Genomic DNA, 21985 nt, shown 5'->3' with positions numbered 1-21985 from the left:
GAATGACAATCTGATTTATGATTTAAAGGAATTACTCTGTTATGGAGAGGATGGTTGTAGAGGGCATGAGTGGAAGCAGTTCAAAAGTGATAAAGTAATTCAGTTCAAACATGAGGGGAGCTAGAGATAGGGTCACGGGATATGTTTTGGAGGTAGAAGTGACAAGGTTTGGTGGTAGATTGGCTGTGGGATGTGAGGCAAAAGGATTTCAGGATAACTCCTACATGAAACATAAGAGTTCCTTTGGAATTCCAAGAAAACATTTTTTACTTTATATTCACAGTAAAGATTCATTACATGTAGATTTTAGTAGTCATTTGGGGATTTTTTTTTTTTTCCAGTAAAAATATGTTGATCATTTTCTGTGTGCCAGGTCTAGTGTTAGTGGGTAGGGATACATTGTAAACACCACCCTGATTGACACAGAGCTTACATGATAGGAGGGGAAACATTAAATAATTGGACAAATTATTTGTGTTAGAATTGGGTAAGTAGTACAAAGGAAAAAGGAGTGAAGAAGATGGGAGACTTTCCTGACCAAATGATGATAATCTAATACTGAAAGGTTACGTAAGATTTAGTCAGAGAAACAAGAAGATTTTATTTCAGATGCATTCCAGGTTTGTTTCCAGATAACCATATAAAAGTCTTTAGGGAAGAAGTAGGAAGAAGAAACAGCCCAGTGTGGCTGGTAAATAGTTGGCAGTAATGGGTATACACTGGTTTACCATCCATCACTGGATATTGTGAAGATAAGCCAGTGGACTTTGTGACCTTACCACACTCCAAGGTCCACTCCACTGGGAGGTGGGGGGAGAGCATAATGTATTGGGTAGGTAGAAGCCAAAGATGCTGCTAAAATCCTACAAGGCAGAAAACGACCTCCCACCACAAAGAATTGTCCAGCCAAGATTGAGAAGTTCTGGTACAAATGAGGTATAACTTTGGGGCGCCTGGGTGGCTCAGTCGGTTGAACGTCTGACTTCGGCTCAGGTCATGATCTCGCAGTCTGTGAGTTCGAGCCCCGCGTCGGGCTCTGTGCTGACAGCTCGGAGCCCGGAGCCTGTTTCAGATTCTGTGTCTTCCTCTCTCTCTGACCCTCCCCTGTTCATGCTCTGTCTCTCTGTCTCAAAAATAAAGAAACATTAAAAAAAAATTAAAAAAAAAACAACAAACAAATGAGGTATAACTTTAATGTGCCATTGTAGATTGTTGGCAATTAAAGGATCAAATTAAGGATTTTGTTTACAAAATCGTAGTAAATAGCAGGTGTTTGATGATTATTCTCTTCCCACCCATGTCCATGGAGATTTGGAACCCTTTGAGCTGTGGCTAATTAATAATCAGGATTGATCACCTGAATTTACTGAACTCTTGTCTGACCATTTTTAAGCTGGTAGTTCACATTATCAGGGTTCTATGTGGTTCCTGTGTTTGTTCTCTACATGAGTGGTCAAAACTGGTGGGACCTCTGTTGAATCTGACCTGCAGACATATTTTGTTTGGTATGCACAGTGTTTGGTTAAAATTAAATGTACCAGTTAAGTGGGAGATTTAAAAGTCCACACTTCTGGCTTCTCTTGAAAAACTAAGATCTGGTAGCACTGGCTCTGAATTTTCACATGGCAGAAAAACACCCTATTGGTTGTGCTCCATTTACTCTGGGCCTGATCTCTGGGTTTGACAATCACCACTTCTCTTACTGAATTACACCCAGACTGCTCTGAATTACACCACTCATTTGTGGTGCTTATGTTCACCATTCCTTCCCTTTATGAATAGGGGTGATTTGAAGTTCTTTATGTAGCACAAATCTTGATATAGCTTCTTTTGTTGGAGTGGTATTGAGTTCAAGGTAAGGCTGCTTTAGGCTTAGTCCCAAATTTTGTCAGAAAGCTTTCCCCCAGCTGACTCTTAAGACATATCTGTGAATGGTTTTCCTGGAATTGGGTCTGGTGTACTGGTCAGAGTGCATTCATTCAGCAGAGAAAATGACAATGTAAATCCTGACTTCATTAAGGCCGAAGTGGTTTAACATCTGATGTACCTCTTCTTTAGTAGGACCTGGAGAATAAGCAAACAATGGGAATGCCACTTTGAAAAACAGAACCTGGTATTAAGTTTGAGTTTATTGGGAGATAACGTTGAGAGGAAAACTTTTAGATTTATTGGTATAAATTTAGTCTGTTATATCACAAATAGCTGCATGTATAAATCCAATTAGAGTTATGTGGAAACATGCTGCACATTGTTATTTCTAGTGAAAACATTGACCTGAGGACCATCAGAGAGGAAGATATTCTGTTTGAAGATCTGCAGAAGAATGTGCCTGAGAAGATGGGTGGAGGTGATATGGAAGAGAAGGAGGAGGAGGAGGAAGAGGAGGAGGAGTATGATGATGACGACTGGGATTGGGATGATGGAGTTGGAAAACTCACCAAAGGTTGTATCTCAAATGCAAGGAGTAACCCACAGGTATTTTACAAATGATTGTATACATCTTTATGTTATTTATGTCTTCTTTTTTCAAAGGACTTTTTGTTGTTCTTGACTTGAATTGGAAGATTTCCCTCAGGTTATGTTGCCCTGTAGCCCCAACCTTTAACGGGTTTTGTTCTTCATCCTTTTTGTATTTCTGATAATTTCCTGGATGTAGGTTCTTTTCATAGTCAGTACATTTTAAAAACTATTTAAATTATGGTAAGATTAGGAGCTTTAAAGTCTGCATGGGAAAAGATGCAAATAGGCAGTTCACTACAAATGGTTAGGAAACATGGAGAGAAAGTTCAGCTTCCTTAATAATTAAAAAATGCAGATTAAATATGTAGAAATGCTGTTTTTTCACTTATGAAACTGACCAAGATGCAAAATCTATAATTGCTGATTGAGTAAATAAGTACTTATTTAGAGGATAAACTGGTATGTGATAAAAGCTTTTAAAACATAAAATAAATGCTTTGATTCAGCAATTCTTTTAAGATTGTGCCAAGAATGGTGTTATGAGAATGATTCTCCAGCATTGTTTATAGAGAAACACTGGAAACAAGCTTGACTAAATTTGTTGTGGGACTGATTTCACACAATGGGATATTATGCAGCCGTAAAATACATTGCAGTGAAAAACTATATTAATGACATGAATCTGCCATCACCTACTGTGTACCGGGCACAAGTTATCAGACTGTAGAGCCTGCTTCTCAACTGGAAGTACTCTGTTTCAGGATTTTGCAGAGCCTTAGGATTAACATGGTACATCTTACTAAAGCATAAAGATTTCTGAAAGAGATGGAGGGGGAAAAAACCAACAGTATTTCTTTGAATATTAAGATTGCTATATTGTGGATAAGAATGAGTGCATTTTAAAAACAACCAGATGAATTTCACACTTGTCTGTTTTGGTGAGACGTTGAGCTATTTTAATACAGAGTTTATTCTCTTTTAATAAAGATAGAATAAAAGGCAAGTGTATATGCTTAAATGTTAACTATTATGTTTGGGTGCTGGGATTGTAGATGATTAAAATTTTACCTGTGTTTTCTACTGTGAATCTGTACTTAGAAATGTTTTTAAAGTTATATCTGGTAGAAAACTTTAAATAGGTCTATACAGACAGCATAGGTCTATGCAGTCAGCCTCACACTTGTAAGCTGAGATACGTGGAGTAAATCAGTCATTGTTATGAGCCCTTTTTATCTGTACTATACTCCCTTTGAATAAGGGTTCTTTCTTTTTGTTATTATTTTAGTTTGTGTATAGCGCCAGTGTAAGTGGTAAGCCTCATGCCTGATCTTTCCCTTTCTTGAGACAATAGGCCCAAAATGAAATTCTTAGAACGAGTTTAATGTTGGCCTTAGCCATTCATTATACGTTTTGGAGGTAAATGAACATTGTCAAATTCTAAATCTATTAACAGTTGAATTAAAAAAATGCATTTAATTACAATTTGTTATTTATAATAATGAGGAATACATTGTAGGGAGGTTAAAAAATACAGATTATACAGACTCTTCATTTTAGCCAGTAACTTTGTCCTATTTCAAATGTCTTTTTAAAAAATTTCTTGAGCAGATATGATTGATTCTTAACCTTTTCTTAGGGTACTCCTTCAAGTATTGATGCTCTGATAGTTAACTGTTAGCTAAGGAGAAAGACATGTAATAACTAACCTTAGGTCTGTATTTATAACTAGTGCCTTCAACTCTGGAACTTATTTCTTCTAGGCAAATCAGCAGACTTCCACCTACAATTTGGCCAAAATATCTACTCCAGCAGACAAGGTCTTACGGAAATTTGAGAATAAAATTAATCTAGGTGAGTTCATAAAACATATTTGGGCTACGAGGAAGTTATTCAGAAGCCATGAAGTGTCATAAATTTTGTTAGGTCAAGAAATGAGTGTGTTCAGTGTTACTGGCTGAATAATAATAATGTTTAGAGAAGATAAAAACTCAGTATTTAAAGACCTGGCTTTAGGAAGAGACTTCAGCTTCTGCTTTTTTAGCTCTGTTTGCTCCTCTGCTGTAAAAAAATTTACACATATCTGTTCAAGTTTTCGTCTGTTTTGTATTAAAGTAGCATTGTCTCAGACTAGAACGTTGAAAATATGTTGACCATTGAACTTGGGGGTTGGGATGCTGACTCCATGCAGTTGAAAATCCACGTGTAACTTCTGACTCCCTCACAACTTAACTACCAGTAGCCCACTGTTGACCAAAAGCCTCGCTGATCACATAGACAGTTGATAAACACATTTTATATGTTATGTATGTTATATACTAAGTTCTTACGATAAAAGAAACTAGATAAAAGAAAATGAAAATGTTAAGTCATAAATACATGTACAGTACACTACTGTGAAAAATCCATATATAAGTAGATCTGCATAATTCAAACACATGTTGTTCAAGTATCAACTGTACTAGAATATTGAATATAAATACGTTTTGTTTTACTAGACACTTTTTATGTACGCATTAATCATTTAGTGAGCTGTTGAATGCAAGGAATCAGAATGTTGATTTGAACCACCACCTCTTAAAAAATGCAGGATCATCTTTGTCTTATGGAAGTTGATTCATTATAAACCTAGCACAGTGTCTCTCATATCCTATCACTGACCTATAACTTGAAATGAAACTGTAGTTTTTAGAGTTAAACTTGGAATTCGGGCAGTTTATATTCCCAAATTAGCCGTATAAAGTATTAACAAGTGTCTGAAATTCAGCATATGCAGGTAAAGGATTTTGGGGAGATTCCTCGATCTGGGTTTCTGTGGCTCAAATTAGAGCTGTGTTGATGACAGTGACAACACTTGTCACTAAGGAGACACAACTTCATGCTCAACATCTAAAAACATTAATAGTTTTTCATCAATAAAAGATATTCTATATGTAACAAAATATTTGGAAAATAGAGGAGGAAGAGGGAAAAAGTATTCTATTCAAAATGTTGTCTTTTTGTCTTAACGGTTGTTTACATTGTGGATTTTTTAATTTTTAGATAAGCTAAATGTTACTGATTCTGTCATAAATAAAGTCACCGAAAAGTCTAGACAAAAGGAAGCAGATATGTAAGTAATATTTTAACTATAAAACATGGCGGATAGGGACTAATTCTAGACAAATGAGCATCTTGGTTATAATTCTTTTGGAAAGGATATTTCTTTATATGATTAAACCAGTTATTTTCTTTTTCTTTTTAGCTTAAATGAGGGTGTCCTTTCCTTAGTAAGTTGAGAATATTAAGTGAGTTTTAAATGTGTAGTCAAACTATAATCTTGTGAAATTCACAATGTGCTCTTGGGAGGGTAATGGTAAACTAAAATGTAGATTCCAGTTTAAACTGAAGTGTTAAAATGTAAAAATGCTTCCTTTTAAAAACTTATTAAAAATTTTTCCCTTCCATGAAATGTTTTTAAATTTTTATTTTATTATTTTTAAATTTTTTTAAGTAGGCTCCACGCCCAGTGTGGAGCTTGAACTCACGACCAACTGAGCCACCGAGGCACCCCTCCATGAAATATTTTAAAAAATGTAAGGGAAGATTTAAAATTAAATAGTGATCTAATAAGAATAATTTCTATTTATTCTTCTCAAAACCAGTTGTTTAAGTGCAAGCTAACTTCTATATGCTAAAAACACTAGGGCATTGACATATTGTAGAAAATGACATTAAGTTTATACAACTAGCAGTGTTAGAACCGAACTTAAAAACCAACTTTCTTCTGACTAAAAATCACTTTTCTTCTGGTTTATTGCTATCCCCAAGAGATACCAGCCTTTTGAGAACTGCCATAGTCATCTGTTATTTCATAGAAGTGTCTGAATCTTTGTGTTTGAATCTTTGAGTTGAGGTTAGTGTGCTAATAGAATCAGTGTCTGAGCTGAAGCCAGTCAGACTCTGCATTTTAATGCAGAACTCAAGAACTGTCTTTAGATGACAAAAACCCGTGTCTTTGTAGAAAGGGACTCTAAAGAGAAGGTGATATAAATGACTTTAAATCTCACATTAGATTAATAGAATCATTAAAGATTGAAAGACAATATTAACAGACCCGATGTTTCCTTTTTTGCAGCATGGTTCACCTTACCCCGGCTGCTCTCTTTATCTAATCCTTCTGAAATATGGATAGAATGATTTTTTCTTACTGCAGATGTGCTCCTTTTGCTCTAGGGAACTGAACTGATGATTAAGGGGACACAAAGGAAGCAACACTGAGCAATGAAACTACAATGAGATTATGAAATGGGTTATTAAAGAAAGTACCTACTTAGGAATTTTATGGGATGAGATACATTTCGAACTTTTTATTTTGGCTTCTGAATTTTGAATGTCACATTCTTTTTTGGTTTTGGTTAGGTATCGCATCAAAGATAAGGCAGACAGAGCAACTGTGGAACAGGTACAATTTAAATATGCTTTCATTTTAAGTTAGCATTTTAAGTTCTCATTTTAAATTAGCACTTCTTTTCTCTTGGGATTATAGTTTGCATTCATTCTTCTTGCTTAATGCTAATGTTACCTAAAATTACTCCTTCTAGTTTTGAGTTTAGAAGTCTACATTTTGAGGGGCGCCTGGGTGGCTCAGTCGGTTAAGCGTCCGACTTCGGCTCAGGTCATGATCTTGTGGTCTGTGAGTTCGAGCCCTGCGTCAGGCTCTGTGCTGACCGCTCAGAGCCTGGAGCCTGTTTCAGATTCTGTGTCTCCCTCTCTCTCTGACTCTCCCCCGTTCATGCTCTCTCTCTGTCTCAAAAATAAATAAACGTTAAAAAAAAAAAAGTCTACATTTTGTTTTATTGATAATAGATAACTTAGAGTCATGCCCCCCTCTGTGGCCACCATGCGGTGTTTTCATCTTCTATGAGGATGCAGAATTTACTGGAAGTCCAGAAATCTTTTGTCTTAAGATGTGCAGGAATTTTGTGAGCTTTATTAGAAGGTACCTGTCACAAAGTGAAGGGATAGGGCAATGCCTTCAGATTTTCACTAGAAATCCCTTACTTGGTTTAGACATTATGCTGGTTTTATTCTTTCTGTTCAAGAATGGGGGAAATTTTTCCTAATTTTCCCATATGTAGAGAGTTGTGAATTGGAAGTTAGCATTGGCTCCGATTTTTGACGTGAAGGTGGTAAAAAGGGTCAGAACATTGTTACTGCTATCTACCACCCTTCTCACCCCTACACAGAGGCACAAACATTTTGGAATAGTAGCCCCTGTGATCCCCAGATCCTTGATACAAGATGTGAACCCCCTGCTACTAGCCACCTCAGTCCCCAGCAGAGTAACACCCAACCTGAGCTCCAGAACCATTTGTGCAGTTGAAGAATTCCACCTGTAGTTGGGCAGGAGTGGGTCTGAGATCTGTGTCTTCCTTGTCCTCTCATTTATTTTGTGTGTGTGTGGTTGGAAACAAAGCGTATAGTCCAGCTGAGAGAAGTGAGGCAGCCATAATTTTCAAACACCCTAAAATAACAAAGGCAAGAAATCCTTTTTTCCCCCTTTTTCAAAATTAATTTTGAATTAACAATGTATATCTTGGTCTTAAGCTGTCTTTTTAAATATGTATTTGTAAAGTTTATTCCATTCTCCTGTTTCTCTTCCCTATTTTGTTTTTAAGCCATTTTGGTACGTTGCTCCTCCTACACCCCTGCCTTGGCTTCCTCCCAGTTTTGCAGCCACACAGGTGTGTGCCTGGATTCTCAGCGCGCCGCTTCCCTCTGCTGACCTGTGCAGTGAAGTGGGAATGTCAGTTAGGGCCCGTTAGCCCAATTCCCTTTCATTCCTCTCTAGTTGCCATAGTTGCAGTTTGGCTTTTTGTCCTGTAGTCTTTCCAGGGTTGTTTTGTTTTTATTAACCCTAGGTTTCTGGTATGACTGTGGCTGCATCACTGAAGGATAGACCCTAAAGTATAGTTAGATTTGGCCACTTCACACTGTCTCTCTCTGTGGAGCTGGAGGGGCTGCTGTGAGTGTCCCTTGAAATTGCATGTAAATATCTGGCTGGTTGAGTTCAGGCATGGATGAGACCAGGCTTTAAATTCCTTGCTTTCTGTTAAAGAGGACTTTGGGATCCTTTTTACTCAAGATTGATTGCTCTAACTTTGAAAGAGACCCTTTCCCTGATTTACTCATCTATAGCAGAGGTGCACAGACTCTTTCTTTAAAGGGTTAAATAATAGGGGCGCCTGGGTGGCTTGGTTGAGCATCCAACTCTTGATTTCAGCTCAGGTTATGCCCACATTGGTCATGCTCCATACTCAGTGCAGATCCTGCTTGAGATTCTCTCTCTCCCTCACCTCCCTTGTCCCATCCCTCCCCAACCACCCACTCGTGTGTGCGTGTGTTCTTGCTCTCTCTCTCTCAAATAAAAAATAAATGGGGTGCCTGGGTGGCTCAGTTGGTTATGTGTCCGACTTCTACTCAGGTCATGATCTCATGGTCCATGGGTCCCCCATCGGGCTCTGTGCTGACAGCTTAGAGCCTGGAGCCTGCTTCAGATTCTGTGTCTCCCTCCCTCTCTGCCCCTCCCCTGCTCACGCTCTAACTCTCTCTCAAAAGTAAACATTAAAATTTTTTTTTTAATAATAAATAAGGAGTTAAATAATAAATATTTCAAGCACTGTGGCTCACAATTTTTTTTTTTTTAAGCAACTTTTAAAATGTAAAGACCATTCCTAGCTTGCAGGCTGCAGAAAAAAAAGCTGTGGCCTGGATTTGACTTCTGTGCTGTAGGGTGCTGACCCCAGTTTAAAGTTGCAAATCCAGTACAGTGACCACTGAACACTTGAAACGTAGCTAGTCTGGATTGACATGTGCTATAAACATAAACCAGATTTTGAAGACTTGGTGTAAAAAAAAAATGTTAATCTCTTACTGATAACTTTTTATATTGATTACATGTTGAAATTGATAGTGTTTTAGATAGATTGCATTAAATAAAGTATATCAAAATTAATTTTACCTGCTACTTTTTGCTGCTTTTAGTGTGACTAGAAAATGTGAAACTGCTATGCAGCTTGCATTATATATTCTATTAGCTAATATCAATCTAGAGTCCATTTCTGCTTCTGTTGAACTTGGTAGACTTTGACTTCTGTGTCTGAACGAACTTGTTGGTTTGTCTCTTGTTCCTTTGGCCTTCGTGTCGTATTTTATTTACTAAAAATCAGAATAAATAAAAACACCACAATTGAGACTGTCAGTCAGCCAGAATAGCATAGTATTTAAGCTCTTCAGTTTATTAATGGTCAGGTGCTTCAATGAGAAATACTTGATACTATCTTTCTGAACTTTCTATTTTTTGCATTTTTTTAGGTGTTGGATCCTAGAACACGAATGATACTATTCAAGATGTTGACTAGAGGAATCATATCAGAGATAAATGGCTGCATTAGCACGGGAAAAGAAGTGAGCTTTTCTTTGGATGCCTGAATGTTTTCATGTTAGTTTTCTTATTTCAGATACCAAATGAAACTAAGGCACGTAGTAAATAAATGGTGCCTTTAAAAGAAAAGAAAAAAAAAGCATGCACAAGTCAGGATAGTTTAATTAGTGTTTGTAAAAACAGCTTTATTAATATTTATGGCTAGGTAGGAAGTTGTGCACATAAATCGGCCTTTTCACTATCATTGCTGTACTGGATCACTGAGTCCAGGTAGTGCCCAGGGTAGGCATAGGTGGTCAGATTACTGCAGGCCCCAGTCCTTGCCACATAGTTACTATGGGAGGAGGGGCTTATAGTCTAGTTTCTGTGGATAAGCAAATCTCTTTCTCAGTTTTTCTTTGTACATGGATATGGAGACAGACAGACATGGCATTTGTAAATTAGCAACTCATTCTATGGGAAGCAGCCCTCAGTAAAATTCAGTTTATAAATCATGAGATGTAAGAATGTCTTGAAATATTTTTCACATACTTGAGATGCAAAGATGTTTGAAACTGCTTCATGCTTAATTATAAATTGAATCTTATATGTAAATCTACTTACTGTACCTTTTGGTATGATGTTTCATATTTTAATTGATGTATTCAAAAGATGATGTTTCTTCTACATGCTACTTCAGTTCACTTGACTTTGTTTTTTTGACTTTTGAGGATAGAATCAAACAGTTGAAAATTAAAATACTTTTGTTATTTTATACAAACTTATTTTGTTTTTGATGCAAAATAGGCTAATGTGTACCACGCTAGCACAGCAAATGGAGACAGCAGAGCAATCAAAATTTACAAAACTTCTATTTTGGTGTTCAAAGATCGGGATAAGTATGTAAGCGGGGAGTTCAGGTGAGTGAGCTCAGATTCTTTTTCCAGTGGCCTGATTTCTATATCCTAAAAAAATAAAAACTAGAATAATAGAACGATTACAATAACAAGTGTTTTTCTTGTTCAAGATTTCGTCATGGCTATTGTAAAGGAAACCCCAGAAAGATGGTGAAAACTTGGGCAGAAAAAGAAATGAGGAACTTAATCAGGTGACTCTCGAGGGCGGGTGTCTGTGCTGTGCCAGGCATACTGGCCCCAGCTCCTTCTTGCTGACAAATCCCAGTGTGGTTCTGTGTAAAGGTGGGGACTCATAGTGCTGTTCAGTTGTGTTAGATCTGAGGTATGCAAAAGAAACCAATTTCTGGGCAAATAGAAACTACCTTATCTTCTCTGTTTTGAGAATCCATTATAGAAAAATTTACATTTATTCAGCAAGGGTGAGTCGTTTGAAGCACCTTGGTAACCATGTGAAAGCATTTAGAATTTATACGGAGGATGATAGGGGGCTGTTGCAGGACTTTATTTTATTTATTTATTTATTTTTTTAATGTTTATTTTTGAGAGAGAGCGCAAGTGGGGAGAGGCAGAGAGACAAGGAGACAGAGGATTGATCTGAAGCAGGCTCTATGCTGACAGCAGAGAGCCCAATGTGGGGCTTGAATTCACAAACCATGAGATCATGATGTGAGCTGAAGTCAGTTGCTTAACCGACTGAGCCACCCAAGCACCCCTAATTTATTTATGTAAATTCAAGTTAGTTAACGTATAACGTAGTATTAGTTTCAGGAGTAGAATCAGTGATTCATCACTTACATGTGATACCCAGTGCTCACCCCAAGTGCCCCCCTTAATACCCATTGCCCATTTGGCTCCATCCACCCACCCAGTGCCCTCCGGCAACCCTCAGTTCTCTGTATTTAAGAATCTTATGGTTTATCTGTCTGTTTTTATCTTATTTTTCCTTCCCTTCCCCTATATTTATCTGTTGTGTTTCTAAAATTTCACATGTGAATGAAATCATATATTTGTCTTCCTCTGCCTGATTTATTTCGCTTAGCATAATACACTCTAGTTCCATCCACGTTGTTGCAAATGGCAAGATTTCATTCTTTTTCATCACTGAGTAGTATTCCATTTTATATATATCATTTCTTTATCCATTCATCTGTTCGTGGACATTTGGGCTCTTTGCATAATTTGGCTATTGCTGATAGTGCTGCTGTAAACATTGGAGTACGTGTACCCCTTCAAATCATTTTTTTTTTAATCCTTTGGATAAATACCTAGTAGTGCAATTGCTGGGTCGTAGGGTAGTTCTATTTTTACTTTTTTGAGGAAGCTCCATACTATTTTCCAGAGTGGCTGTTGCAAGATTTTAAACAGGGAAGTAACACAATCTGGTGCTGAGACTGATGGGTTATTTTGTCATAGGTATTGGAGTTTAGACAGTTTTGCTAGGTCCTAAACTCTATTATAGTTTCTTTTTCTTATTTCTATCCAGTTGTTTTTAAAACAATTTTTAATGTTTGTTTATTTTTGAGAGAGAGACAGAGAGAGCCTAAACAAGGGAGGGACAGAGAAAGAGGGAGAGACAGAATCTGAAGCAGGCTCCAGGCTCGGAGCTATCAGCACAGAGCCCGACACGGGGCTCAAACTCACAAACCACGAGGTCATGACCTGAGTTGAAGTCGGATGCTTATCCAACCGAGCCACCCAGGCACCCCTCCTCTTTCTTTCCAGTTTTGGACATGTTTATGTATTATTCTTTGTGCTGATCCTTTTATATCAAGTGAAGGCAACTTGCTTAGCTGAGATGAAGGTTTTCAAAAAATTTGAAGTATTTTTTTCTCTTTCAAATAACTTTTAACTTTGTATGTGCCATACAGAGGTAACATACATTGGATACTTTAGTATTAAATCCTTATTTTGAAAGTCCTTCTGAAATCTTCCTGTGTTCAGTTAGCTAGCTAGATGTTAGGTATGAGTTCAACCGTGTTTTGTTTTGTTTTGTTTTGTTTTGTTTTGTTTTATTTTGTAAGTAGACTCTGTGCCCAACATGGGGCTCAAACTCATGACCCTGAGATCGAGAATCGCATGCTGTACCAACTGAGCCAGCCAGGCACCCTGAGTCCAACTGTTTTTATTAATCATTGTTTAGCTAGTCAGCTGAAAAGACATACCTGCTGTATCTCATCAATTCTGAGATGTACATTTGACAGGTTAACATCTCTGGAATGGGACCGAGTGTTAGAGACTGTGAGTAGTTGAATTGCCAGTGTCGTGTCATTCTTGGTCGTACATCATGGTGTCACCTAAAAATCACTGGGGCCCTAGAGTTTATGACAAACAATAATACAGTTGAAACATGCTGGCGCTGCCTCCTAACAGTGATACTAATCTTCTGTAGCCATTATAATTTGCTTTAGATGCTGTGTCACCTTCTCACTCGTCCTTTTACCTGTTTGAATATCACAGGCTAAACACCGCACAGATCCCATGCCCAGAACCTATCCTGCTAAGAAGTCATGTTCTTGTCATGGGTTTCATTGGTAAAGATGACATGTGAGTACGTAGAAGGCCTAATAATTACATGCTCAGAATGGTATTTTTAAGTGCTTTGAAGTATACAGTGTATAAATATTTCCCATTTAAATAGCTCCTTTTATCCTGAAGTATTTCATAGGATTTTTTTTACTGTATGAGTGCATAGAGTTAATTTATTCTACCTTTTTTAAGTCCCCAAATGCTTCAGAATAACAAAGTTCACCCTGTTTCTGAGAAATGTTTTGTATAGTAGGCTGCAAGAGCACTTGTTTCTTGACAGCTTATTGAAATGGTACATCTGTCATGAGCCAAATTGTTCAGCGATGAGTTGTCGAAAAGAAGTGCATGTAGCAATGTAGTCTAAAGCAGGAAAACTTGTTCTGGGGCATTTTATCTTAGTTCATTTGATTTTTATTCAAGGCCAGCGCCACTGTTGAAAAATGTCCAGCTCTCAGAATCCAAGGCTCGGGAGTTGTATCTGCAGGTCATCCAACTCGTGAGAAGGATGTATCAAGACGCCAGACTCGTCCACGCAGATCTCAGTGAATTTAACATGCTGTGAGTGCATTTTGTCCTTTAGGAGCCACCTGCATGGTGTTTCATGTCCTTTAAAAAAATAAAATCCCAATCTAAGAAGTCATTTTTAAATTTTAAAGTTTTAAAGTTGGCTTCCATGCGGTCATAGTATAGGATGTGTTCTCTGCCTCTGGTGACCACAGTCACAGAATTGACCATCTGATCATTAACAGGCTTCTAGGACTTTGGAAATTTTCTGGGTTTTCATCTCTTGTTAGTCAAGCGGCCTCTTATCCTTACCCACCTTGTTCATCTTATGGGTTATTTCCCTTGCTTTTAAAGTAGAATTTTTTAAGCAAGGAATGCAGGAAAGTAGTAGCATCCAAGTCCCTGTGTGTCTGGCCCACAGGTACCATAGCGGAGGTGTGTACATCATTGATGTTTCCCAGTCCGTGGAGCATGACCACCCACATGCCTTGGAGTTCTTGAGAAAAGACTGTGCCAATATCAACGGTGAGTGGGAATTGGAGTTTCCAGCCAGCTTGTTTGTATAGTGGTTTTGCACTGTTAAGCTGTTGATATGGCCCTAAATCATTTGATACAGCGATTACCATTTGCTAGGAGATTGTGTATTTTTATTCATCTCTTTGTTTCTCTGTAAAGTAGTTGGAATAAACCTTTTCCCTCATAAAGCTATCATTATATTTTCCTTCCAACAGATTTCTTTTTGAAGCACAGCGTTGCCGTGATGACTGTGCGGGAACTCTTTGAATTTGTCACAGATCCATCCATTACACATGAGAACATAGATGCTTATCTCTCAAAGGTGAGATGGGGCGAGGAAGGGAAAGGGCAGAAAATGGCAATAGTAATTTGCACTTACATGGCGCTTCTAGGGACTCAAATTGCTTAGCATATGTTCATTTTGACAGCTTCCTGAGACCTTTTCCTTCTGATTTCACAGATAGGGAATCAAAAGTACAGTAAAAGGCCAATGAGAAAGCCAGGTTTCTTGACATGAAGCATTGGGCAGGGTTACATAGACTGCCAAAGTTCATGAATGTTTAGTGAGAGACCTGTTCGCTTTTGGTGTTTCCCTTGTTTCTCAGAGGTCTTTCTGAATCCTAGAATTTTTGAAAGTGTGGTAAAACGTACATAGCATAAAACTTGCCATTGTAACCATTTTTAAGTGTACATGTCACTTAAGTGCATGCACAATGATGTGCCGCCACCGCCACCGTCCATCTCAGAACTTTTCTCCTTGTGCAAAATAGAAACTCTGTGCCCATTAAACATTAACTCCTCTTTCTTCCCTCCCACAGCCCATCCTACTTTCTGTCTGTGATGTTGCCTACTCTAGGTACCTCACATAAGTGGAATCAAGCTGTTTGTTTCTGTTTCTGGCTGACTTGATCCCCTTAGCGTAATGTCCTCAAGATTCATTCGTGGCATGCAGCACATTTTGTTTATCTATTCGTGTGTGGATGGACACTTGAGTTGCTTCTACCTTTCAGCTGTTGTGAATAATGCTGCTATGAACACGGGTGCACAAATACCTCTTCAAGACCCTGCTTTTATTTCTTTTGGGCACATACCCAAAAGTGGAATTGCTGCATTATATGGTAATTCTGCTTTTAATTTTAACACTGTTTTCCTTAGTGGCTATACCATTTTACATTGCCACCCAACACTGTGCAAGCATTCCAGTTTCTCCACATACTCACATCCTCGCCATTTTCTGGTTTTGTTTTCCTGTTGGTGTTTTCCTGTTTTTGGAACAGCTATCCTGGTGAGCGTGAGGTGGTGTCTTATAGTTGTTAATTTGCATTTCCCTGATGATTAGTGATGTTGAGCATCTGTTTTTTCACATGCTTGTTGGCCATTCATAGATCTTCTTTGGGGAAATGTCATCCACTTTTTTGCCCATTTTTAAATTGGATTGTTTTTTGTTGTTGAGTTACAGGAGTTCTTTATATATTCTGAATAGTAACCCCTTATCAGATCTGTGATTTATAGATACTTTCTCCCATTCTTTGGGCTGCCTTTTCCCTCTCTTGGTCACACCCTTTTGATTTCAGTGTATCTGTTTTTACTTTCGTTGCCTCTAAATATTAGAATACTGAATACATGGCATATATGCCCCGAAACAGTTTTCCAGGTTTTATCATACCCTTTTTGTATTCTCCCCTTTCCTTGGAATGCCTTCCCATTTCTACCTTTGCACATTTTGCTCTGCCTAGTGAATGTTAGAGCTCAGTTCAAAAAGCTTTTTCCAGGAGGAATCAGGCAAAAATCATTGTTTCCACGGGTGTATTTCCCATATTATGTGAGCCTGTAATAGAAGTAGTTGTACTGCATTCTGTTATTAAGTTCTTTTTAGTGTTGTCACCCTTTACTAGACCATGAACTGTTAAGGGACAGGAGTTCTCTTCTTGTATTGCCTGTCCCTCAGTCAGTACTGGTGCATACTAAGCAATTGCATATATTAATTGGATAAATGGTATCATTTTTATTTCTAAACTCTTAAGCACTAATTTTAGTGTCTGAATGTAAAGCAAACCTAGTACCACAATTTTTTCCTCTTTCCTGTAGAAAACGAATTCTAAGTAGAGAACGAATCCAATTTTACAAGCCAGAAGACTCTTGTAAAATCTGTCACCTTAGTGTCAGTCATCGTTTGTTCAAAGAGCTTTCTTTGGTGGTTGATGCTTCCACAGCATTAGAGACACATACTCAAAAGGACAATCCACCTTTCCTCTTTCATTTCTTTCATTGACTATTCAAGAATTAAAGAATACGTCTTTCATTCTTTGGGTCTCAGTTTTCTGTTAGTAACTGTTTTTGCTAATCATTTAAAAATTAGGAAAAGTAGTTTTACTCTTAAGGAAAGGGGTGGGGATCCCCTGAGGCTAGGTGAGTTTGATTTATTCTGTTACTTGTGAGCTTCCCGCAGCCTTTTTGGTGAGGTCTGACTGAGAGAGCTAACCTGTATCACTAGAGGTCACTGAGTCTTTTCTTTCAGAAGTGTAGAGGTGATACTGGTAAAAATTAGAGCAGGTTTATACTAAAATTGAGAAATGGATGCATCTTCTATAGGTTGAATATAAAGGAAAGTAACTTCTGATTTCTTTCCAAGGCCATGGAAATAGCATCTCAAAGGACCAAGGAAGAAAGGTCCAGCCAAGATCATGTGGATGAAGAGGTAAGATTTATTATCTACTCACAGGCTTAGGAAACACTGAGTTTTGTTTGTGTTTTGTTTTTTATTTGTGTTTTGTTTTTTATTTGTTTTAAGGGCATGCTAGGTCACAAACTTGATTTTAAGAGAGAAGCAGTTTTCAAATGACTGTTTTCCTTGTGCATAATTTAACTGAGCCAGATTATATAAATACATTTCACTACATCATTCCACTCAGCAGCCTATGAGACAATTTTTCTAGATAGAGAACTCTATTTACTTGAAGAATAATTGACGTGCAGTATTATATTACTTTCAGGTGTACAGCACAGTGATTCAACGTTTATATACATTACTAAATGGTCAGCACAATAAGTCTAGTTCCCATCTGTCACCATACATAGTTATTACAATATTATTGACCGTATTCCCTATGCTGTATTTTATATGTGACTTATTTTAAAACTGGAAGTTTGTACCTCTTAATCCCCTTCACGTATTTTGCTCTGCCCCTCATCCTCTCCCCACCTGGCAACCACCACCTTGTTCTCTATATTATGAGTCAGTTTCTGTTTTGTTTTTTTTAGAATCGACATATAGGTGAAGTCTTATAGTATTTGTCTGTCTCTTTTATTTCACTTAATGTAATACTCTTGAGGTCTGTCCATGTTATCACAAATGACAAGATTTCATTCTTTTTTTTTTTTTTTTACTAATAATTTTATTTTACTGTGTGTGTATGTGTATCCACATACATACATACACTCCATTTTCTTTGTTGATGGACACTTAAGTTACTCCCTTATCTTGGCTTTTGTAAATAATACTTCAGTGAACATAGGGTACATCTATCTCTTTGAATTAGTATTTTTATTTTCTTTGGTTATATACTCAGAAGAATTGCTGAATTTTATGGTAGGTCTGTTTTTAATTTTTTGAGGAACCTCCATATAGTTTTCCATAGTGGCTGCACCAGTTTGCATTCCCACCAGCAGTGCATGGGGGTTCTCTTTTATCTATACCCTTGCCAACACTGATTTATTTTTGATACTAGCCATTCTGACTGGTGTGAGGTGATATCTCATTATGGTTTAGATTTGTATCTCCCTGATGATAAGTGATCCTGAGCATCTTTTCATGGGTAAGTTGGCCATCTGTGTGTCTTTGGAAAAATCTCTGTTCAGGTCCTCTGCCCATTTTTTAAATCAGATTGTTTTTTTGTTGGTGGTGAGTTGTAGGAGTTCCTTACATATTTTAGATATTAACCCTTTATTAGATGTATCATTTGTAAATATTTTCTCCCATTCGGTAGACTGCCTTTTCGTTTTGTTGATGGCTTTGTTTGCTGTGAAAAAGCTTTTTAAGTTTGATGCAGTCCCATTTGCATATTTTTGCTTTTGTTGCCCTTGTCTGAGGAGACAGATCCAAAAAATATTGCCAACACTGTTGTTTAACTTTACTGCCTTTATGTTCTTTTAGGAGTTTTATAGTTTTGGGTCCTCCATTTAGGTCTTGGCTCTATTGTGAGTTTATTTTTGTGAATGGTGTAAGAAAGTGGTCCAGTTTCATTCTTTTGCATGTGGCTTCCAGTTTTCCCACCACCATTTGTTGAAGAGACTGTCCTTTCCCCATTGTGTGTTCTTACCTCCTTTGTTGTAAATTCATTGACCTTATATGCATGGGTTTATTTCTGGCTTATTTATTCTGTTTCCTTGATCTATGTGTCTGTTTTTGTGCTAGTGCTATACTCTCTTGATTATAATAGCTTTGTAGTGTAGTTTGAAATCAGAGAGTATAATACTTGAGATAGAGCACATTTTTAAAGAAGTTATTGAAACATCTGACTCAAGAAGGAAAATCCTGTTTCAGTTCATGACTGTGAATTTTTTTTTTTTTTTTATTTTATTTTATTTTATTTTATTTATTTATTTTTTTTTTAATATCCACAATTTTATTTTATTTTATTTTTTTTTTAATATATGAAATTTACTGTCAAATTGGTTTCCATACAACACCCAGTGCTCATCCCAAAAGGTGCCCTCCTCAATACCCATCACCCACCCTGCCCTCCCTCCCACCCTGCCCTCCCTCCCACCCCCCATCAACCCTCAGTTTGTTCTCAGTTTTTAACAGTCTCTTATGCTTTGGCTCTCTCCCACTCTAACCTCTTTTTTTTTTTTTTTTCCTTCCCCTCCCCCATGGGTTTCTGTTACGTTTCTCAGGATCCACATAAGAGTGAAACCATATGGTATCTGTCTTTCTCTGTATGGCTTATTTCACTTAGCATCACACTCTCCAGTTCCATCCATGTTGCTACAAAAGGCCATATTTCATTTTTTCTCATTGCCACGTAGTATTCCATTGTGTATATAAACCACAATTTCTTTATCCATTCATCAGTTGATGGACATTTAGGCTCTTTCCATAATTTGGCTATTGTTGAGAGTGCCGCTATAAACATTGGGGTACAGGTGCCCCTATGCATCAGTACTCCTGTATCCCTTGGATAAATTCCTAGCAGTGCTATTGCTGGGTCATAGGGTAGGTCTATTTTTAATTTTCTGAGGAACCTCCACACTGCTTTCCAGAGCGGCTGCACCAATTTGCATTCCCACCAACAGTGCAAGAGGGTTCCTGTTTCTCCACATCCTCTCCAGCATCTATAGTCTCCTGATTTCTTCATTTTGGCCACTCTGACTGGCGTGAGGTGGTATCTGAGTGTGGTTTTGATTTGTATTTCCCTGATAAGGAGCGACGTTGAGCATCTTTTCATGTGCCTGTTGGCCATCCGGATGTCTTCTTTAGAGAAGTGTCTATTCATGTTTTCTGCCCATTTCTTCACTGGGTTATTTGTTTTTCGGGTGTGGAGTTTGATGAGCTCTTTATAGATTTTGGATACTAGCCCTTTGTCCGATGTGTCATTTGCAAATATCTTTTCCCATTCCGTTGGTTGCCTTTTAGTTTTGTTGGTTGTTTCCTTTGCTGTGCAGAAGCTTTTTATCTTCATAAGGTCCCAGTAATTCACTTTTGCTTTTAATTCCCTTGCCTTTGGGGATGTGCCGAGTAAGAGATTGCTACGGCTGAGGTCAGAGAGGTCTTTTCCTGCTTTCTCCTCTAAGGTTTTGATGGTTTCCTGTCTCACATTCAGGTCCTTTATCCATTTTGAGTTTATTTTTGTGAATGGTGTGAGAAAGTGGTCTAGTTTCAACCTTCTGCATGTTGCTGTCCAGTTCTCCCAGCACCATTTGTTAAAGAGACTGTCTTTTTTCCATTGGATGTTCTTTCCTGCTTTGTCAAAGATGAGTTGGCCATACGTTTGTGGGTCTAGTTCTGGGGTTTCTATTCTATTCCATTGGTCTATGTGTCTGTTTTTGTGCCAATACCATGCTGTCTTGATGATGACAGCTTTGTAGTAGAGGCTAAAGTCTGGGATTGTGATGCCTCCTGCTTTGGTCTTCTTCTTCAAAATTACTTTGGCTATTCGGGGCCTTTTGTGGTTCCATATGAATTTTAGGATTGCTTGTTCTAGTTTCGAGAAGAATGCTGGTGCAATTTTGATTGGGATTGCATTGAATGTGTAGATAGCTTTGGGTAGTATTGACATTTTGACAATATTTATTCTTCCAATCCATGAGCAGGGAATGTCTTTCCATTTCTTTATATCTTCTTCAATTACCTGCATAAGCTTTCTATAGTTTTCAGCATACAGATCTTTTACATCTTTGGTTAGATTTATTCCTAGGTATTTTATGCTTCTTGGTGCAATTGTGAATGGGATCAGTTTCTTCATTTGTCTTTCTGTTGCTTCATTGTTAGTGTATAAGAATGCAACTGATTTCTGCACATTGATTTTGTATCCTGCAACTTTGCTGAATTCATGTATCAGTTCTAGCAGACTTTTGGTGGAGTCTATCGGATTTTCCATGTATAATATCATGTCATCTGCAAAAAGCGAAAGCTTGACTTCATCTTTGCCAATTTTGATGCCTTTGATTTCCTTTTGTTGTCTGATTGCTGAGGCTAGAACTTCCAGCACTATGTTAAACAGCAGCGGTGACAGTGGGCATCCCTGTCGTGTTCCTGATCTCAGGGAAAAAGCTCTCAGTTTTTCCCCGTTGAGGATGATGTTAGCTGTGGGCTTTTCATAAATGGCCTTTATGATCTTTAAGTATGTTCCTTCTATCCCGACTTTCTCAAGGGTTTTTATTAAGAAAGGGTGCTGGATTTTGTCAAAGGCCTTTTCTGCATCGATTGACAGGATCATATGGTTCTTCTCTTTTTTTTTGTTAATGTGATGTATCACGTTGATCGATTTGCGAATGTTGAACCAGCCCTGCATCCCAGGAATGAATCCCACTTGATCATGGTGAATAATTCTTTTTATATGCTGTTGAATTCGATTAGCTAGTATCTTATTAAGAATTTTTGCATCCATATTCATCAGGGATATTGGCCTGTAGTTCTCTTTTTTTACTGGGTCTCTGTCTGGTTTAGGAATCAAAGTAATACTGGCTTCATAGAATGAGTCTGGAAGTTTTCCTTCCCTTTCTATTTCTTGGAATAGCTTGAGAAGGATAGGTATTATCTCTGCTTTAAATGTCTGGTAGAACTCCCCTGGGAAGCCATCTGGTCCTGGACTCTTATTTGTTGGGAGATTTTTGATAACCGATTCAATTTCTTCGCTGGTTATGGGTCTGTTCAAGCTTTCTATTTCCTCCTGATTGAGTTTTGGAAGAGTGTGGGTGTTTAGAAATTTGTCCATTTCTTCCAGGTTGTCCAATTTGCTGGCATATAATTTTTCATAGTATTCCCTGATAATTGTTTGTATCTCTGAGGGATTGGTTGTAATCATTCCATTTTCATTCATGATTTTATCTATTTGGGTCATCTCCCTTCTCTTTTTGAGAAGCCTGGCTAGAGGTTTGTCAATTTTGTTTATTTTTTCAAAAAACCAACTCTTGGTTTCGTTGATCTGCTCTACAGTTT

General features: G+C 37.7%; 1 protein-coding gene across 1 annotated transcript in view; it reads left to right on the top strand.

The window, feature by feature from the left end:
* Positions 1-21985, top strand: part of RIOK1 (RIO kinase 1) — a 39687-nt gene that overhangs the window by 1078 nt on the left and 16624 nt on the right. The window contains exons 2-13 of the mRNA XM_060614864.2: positions 2262-2475; positions 4221-4311; positions 5500-5569; positions 6859-6901; positions 9814-9906; positions 10670-10782; positions 10890-10970; positions 13237-13323; positions 13726-13863; positions 14231-14334; positions 14541-14647; positions 16958-17023. Coding sequence (XP_060470847.1) covers positions 2262-2475; positions 4221-4311; positions 5500-5569; positions 6859-6901; positions 9814-9906; positions 10670-10782; positions 10890-10970; positions 13237-13323; positions 13726-13863; positions 14231-14334; positions 14541-14647; positions 16958-17023 — 1207 coding nt within the window. The remainder of the gene's footprint in view (positions 1-2261; positions 2476-4220; positions 4312-5499; positions 5570-6858; positions 6902-9813; positions 9907-10669; positions 10783-10889; positions 10971-13236; positions 13324-13725; positions 13864-14230; positions 14335-14540; positions 14648-16957; positions 17024-21985) is intronic.

This window comes from Panthera onca, chromosome B2 (assembly GCF_046562875.1).
Source record: "Panthera onca isolate mPanOnc1 chromosome B2, mPanOnc1 haplotype 2, whole genome shotgun sequence".
NCBI lineage: Eukaryota > Metazoa > Chordata > Mammalia > Carnivora > Felidae > Panthera > Panthera onca.
This window is presented reverse-complemented; position numbering and strand designations above follow the sequence as displayed.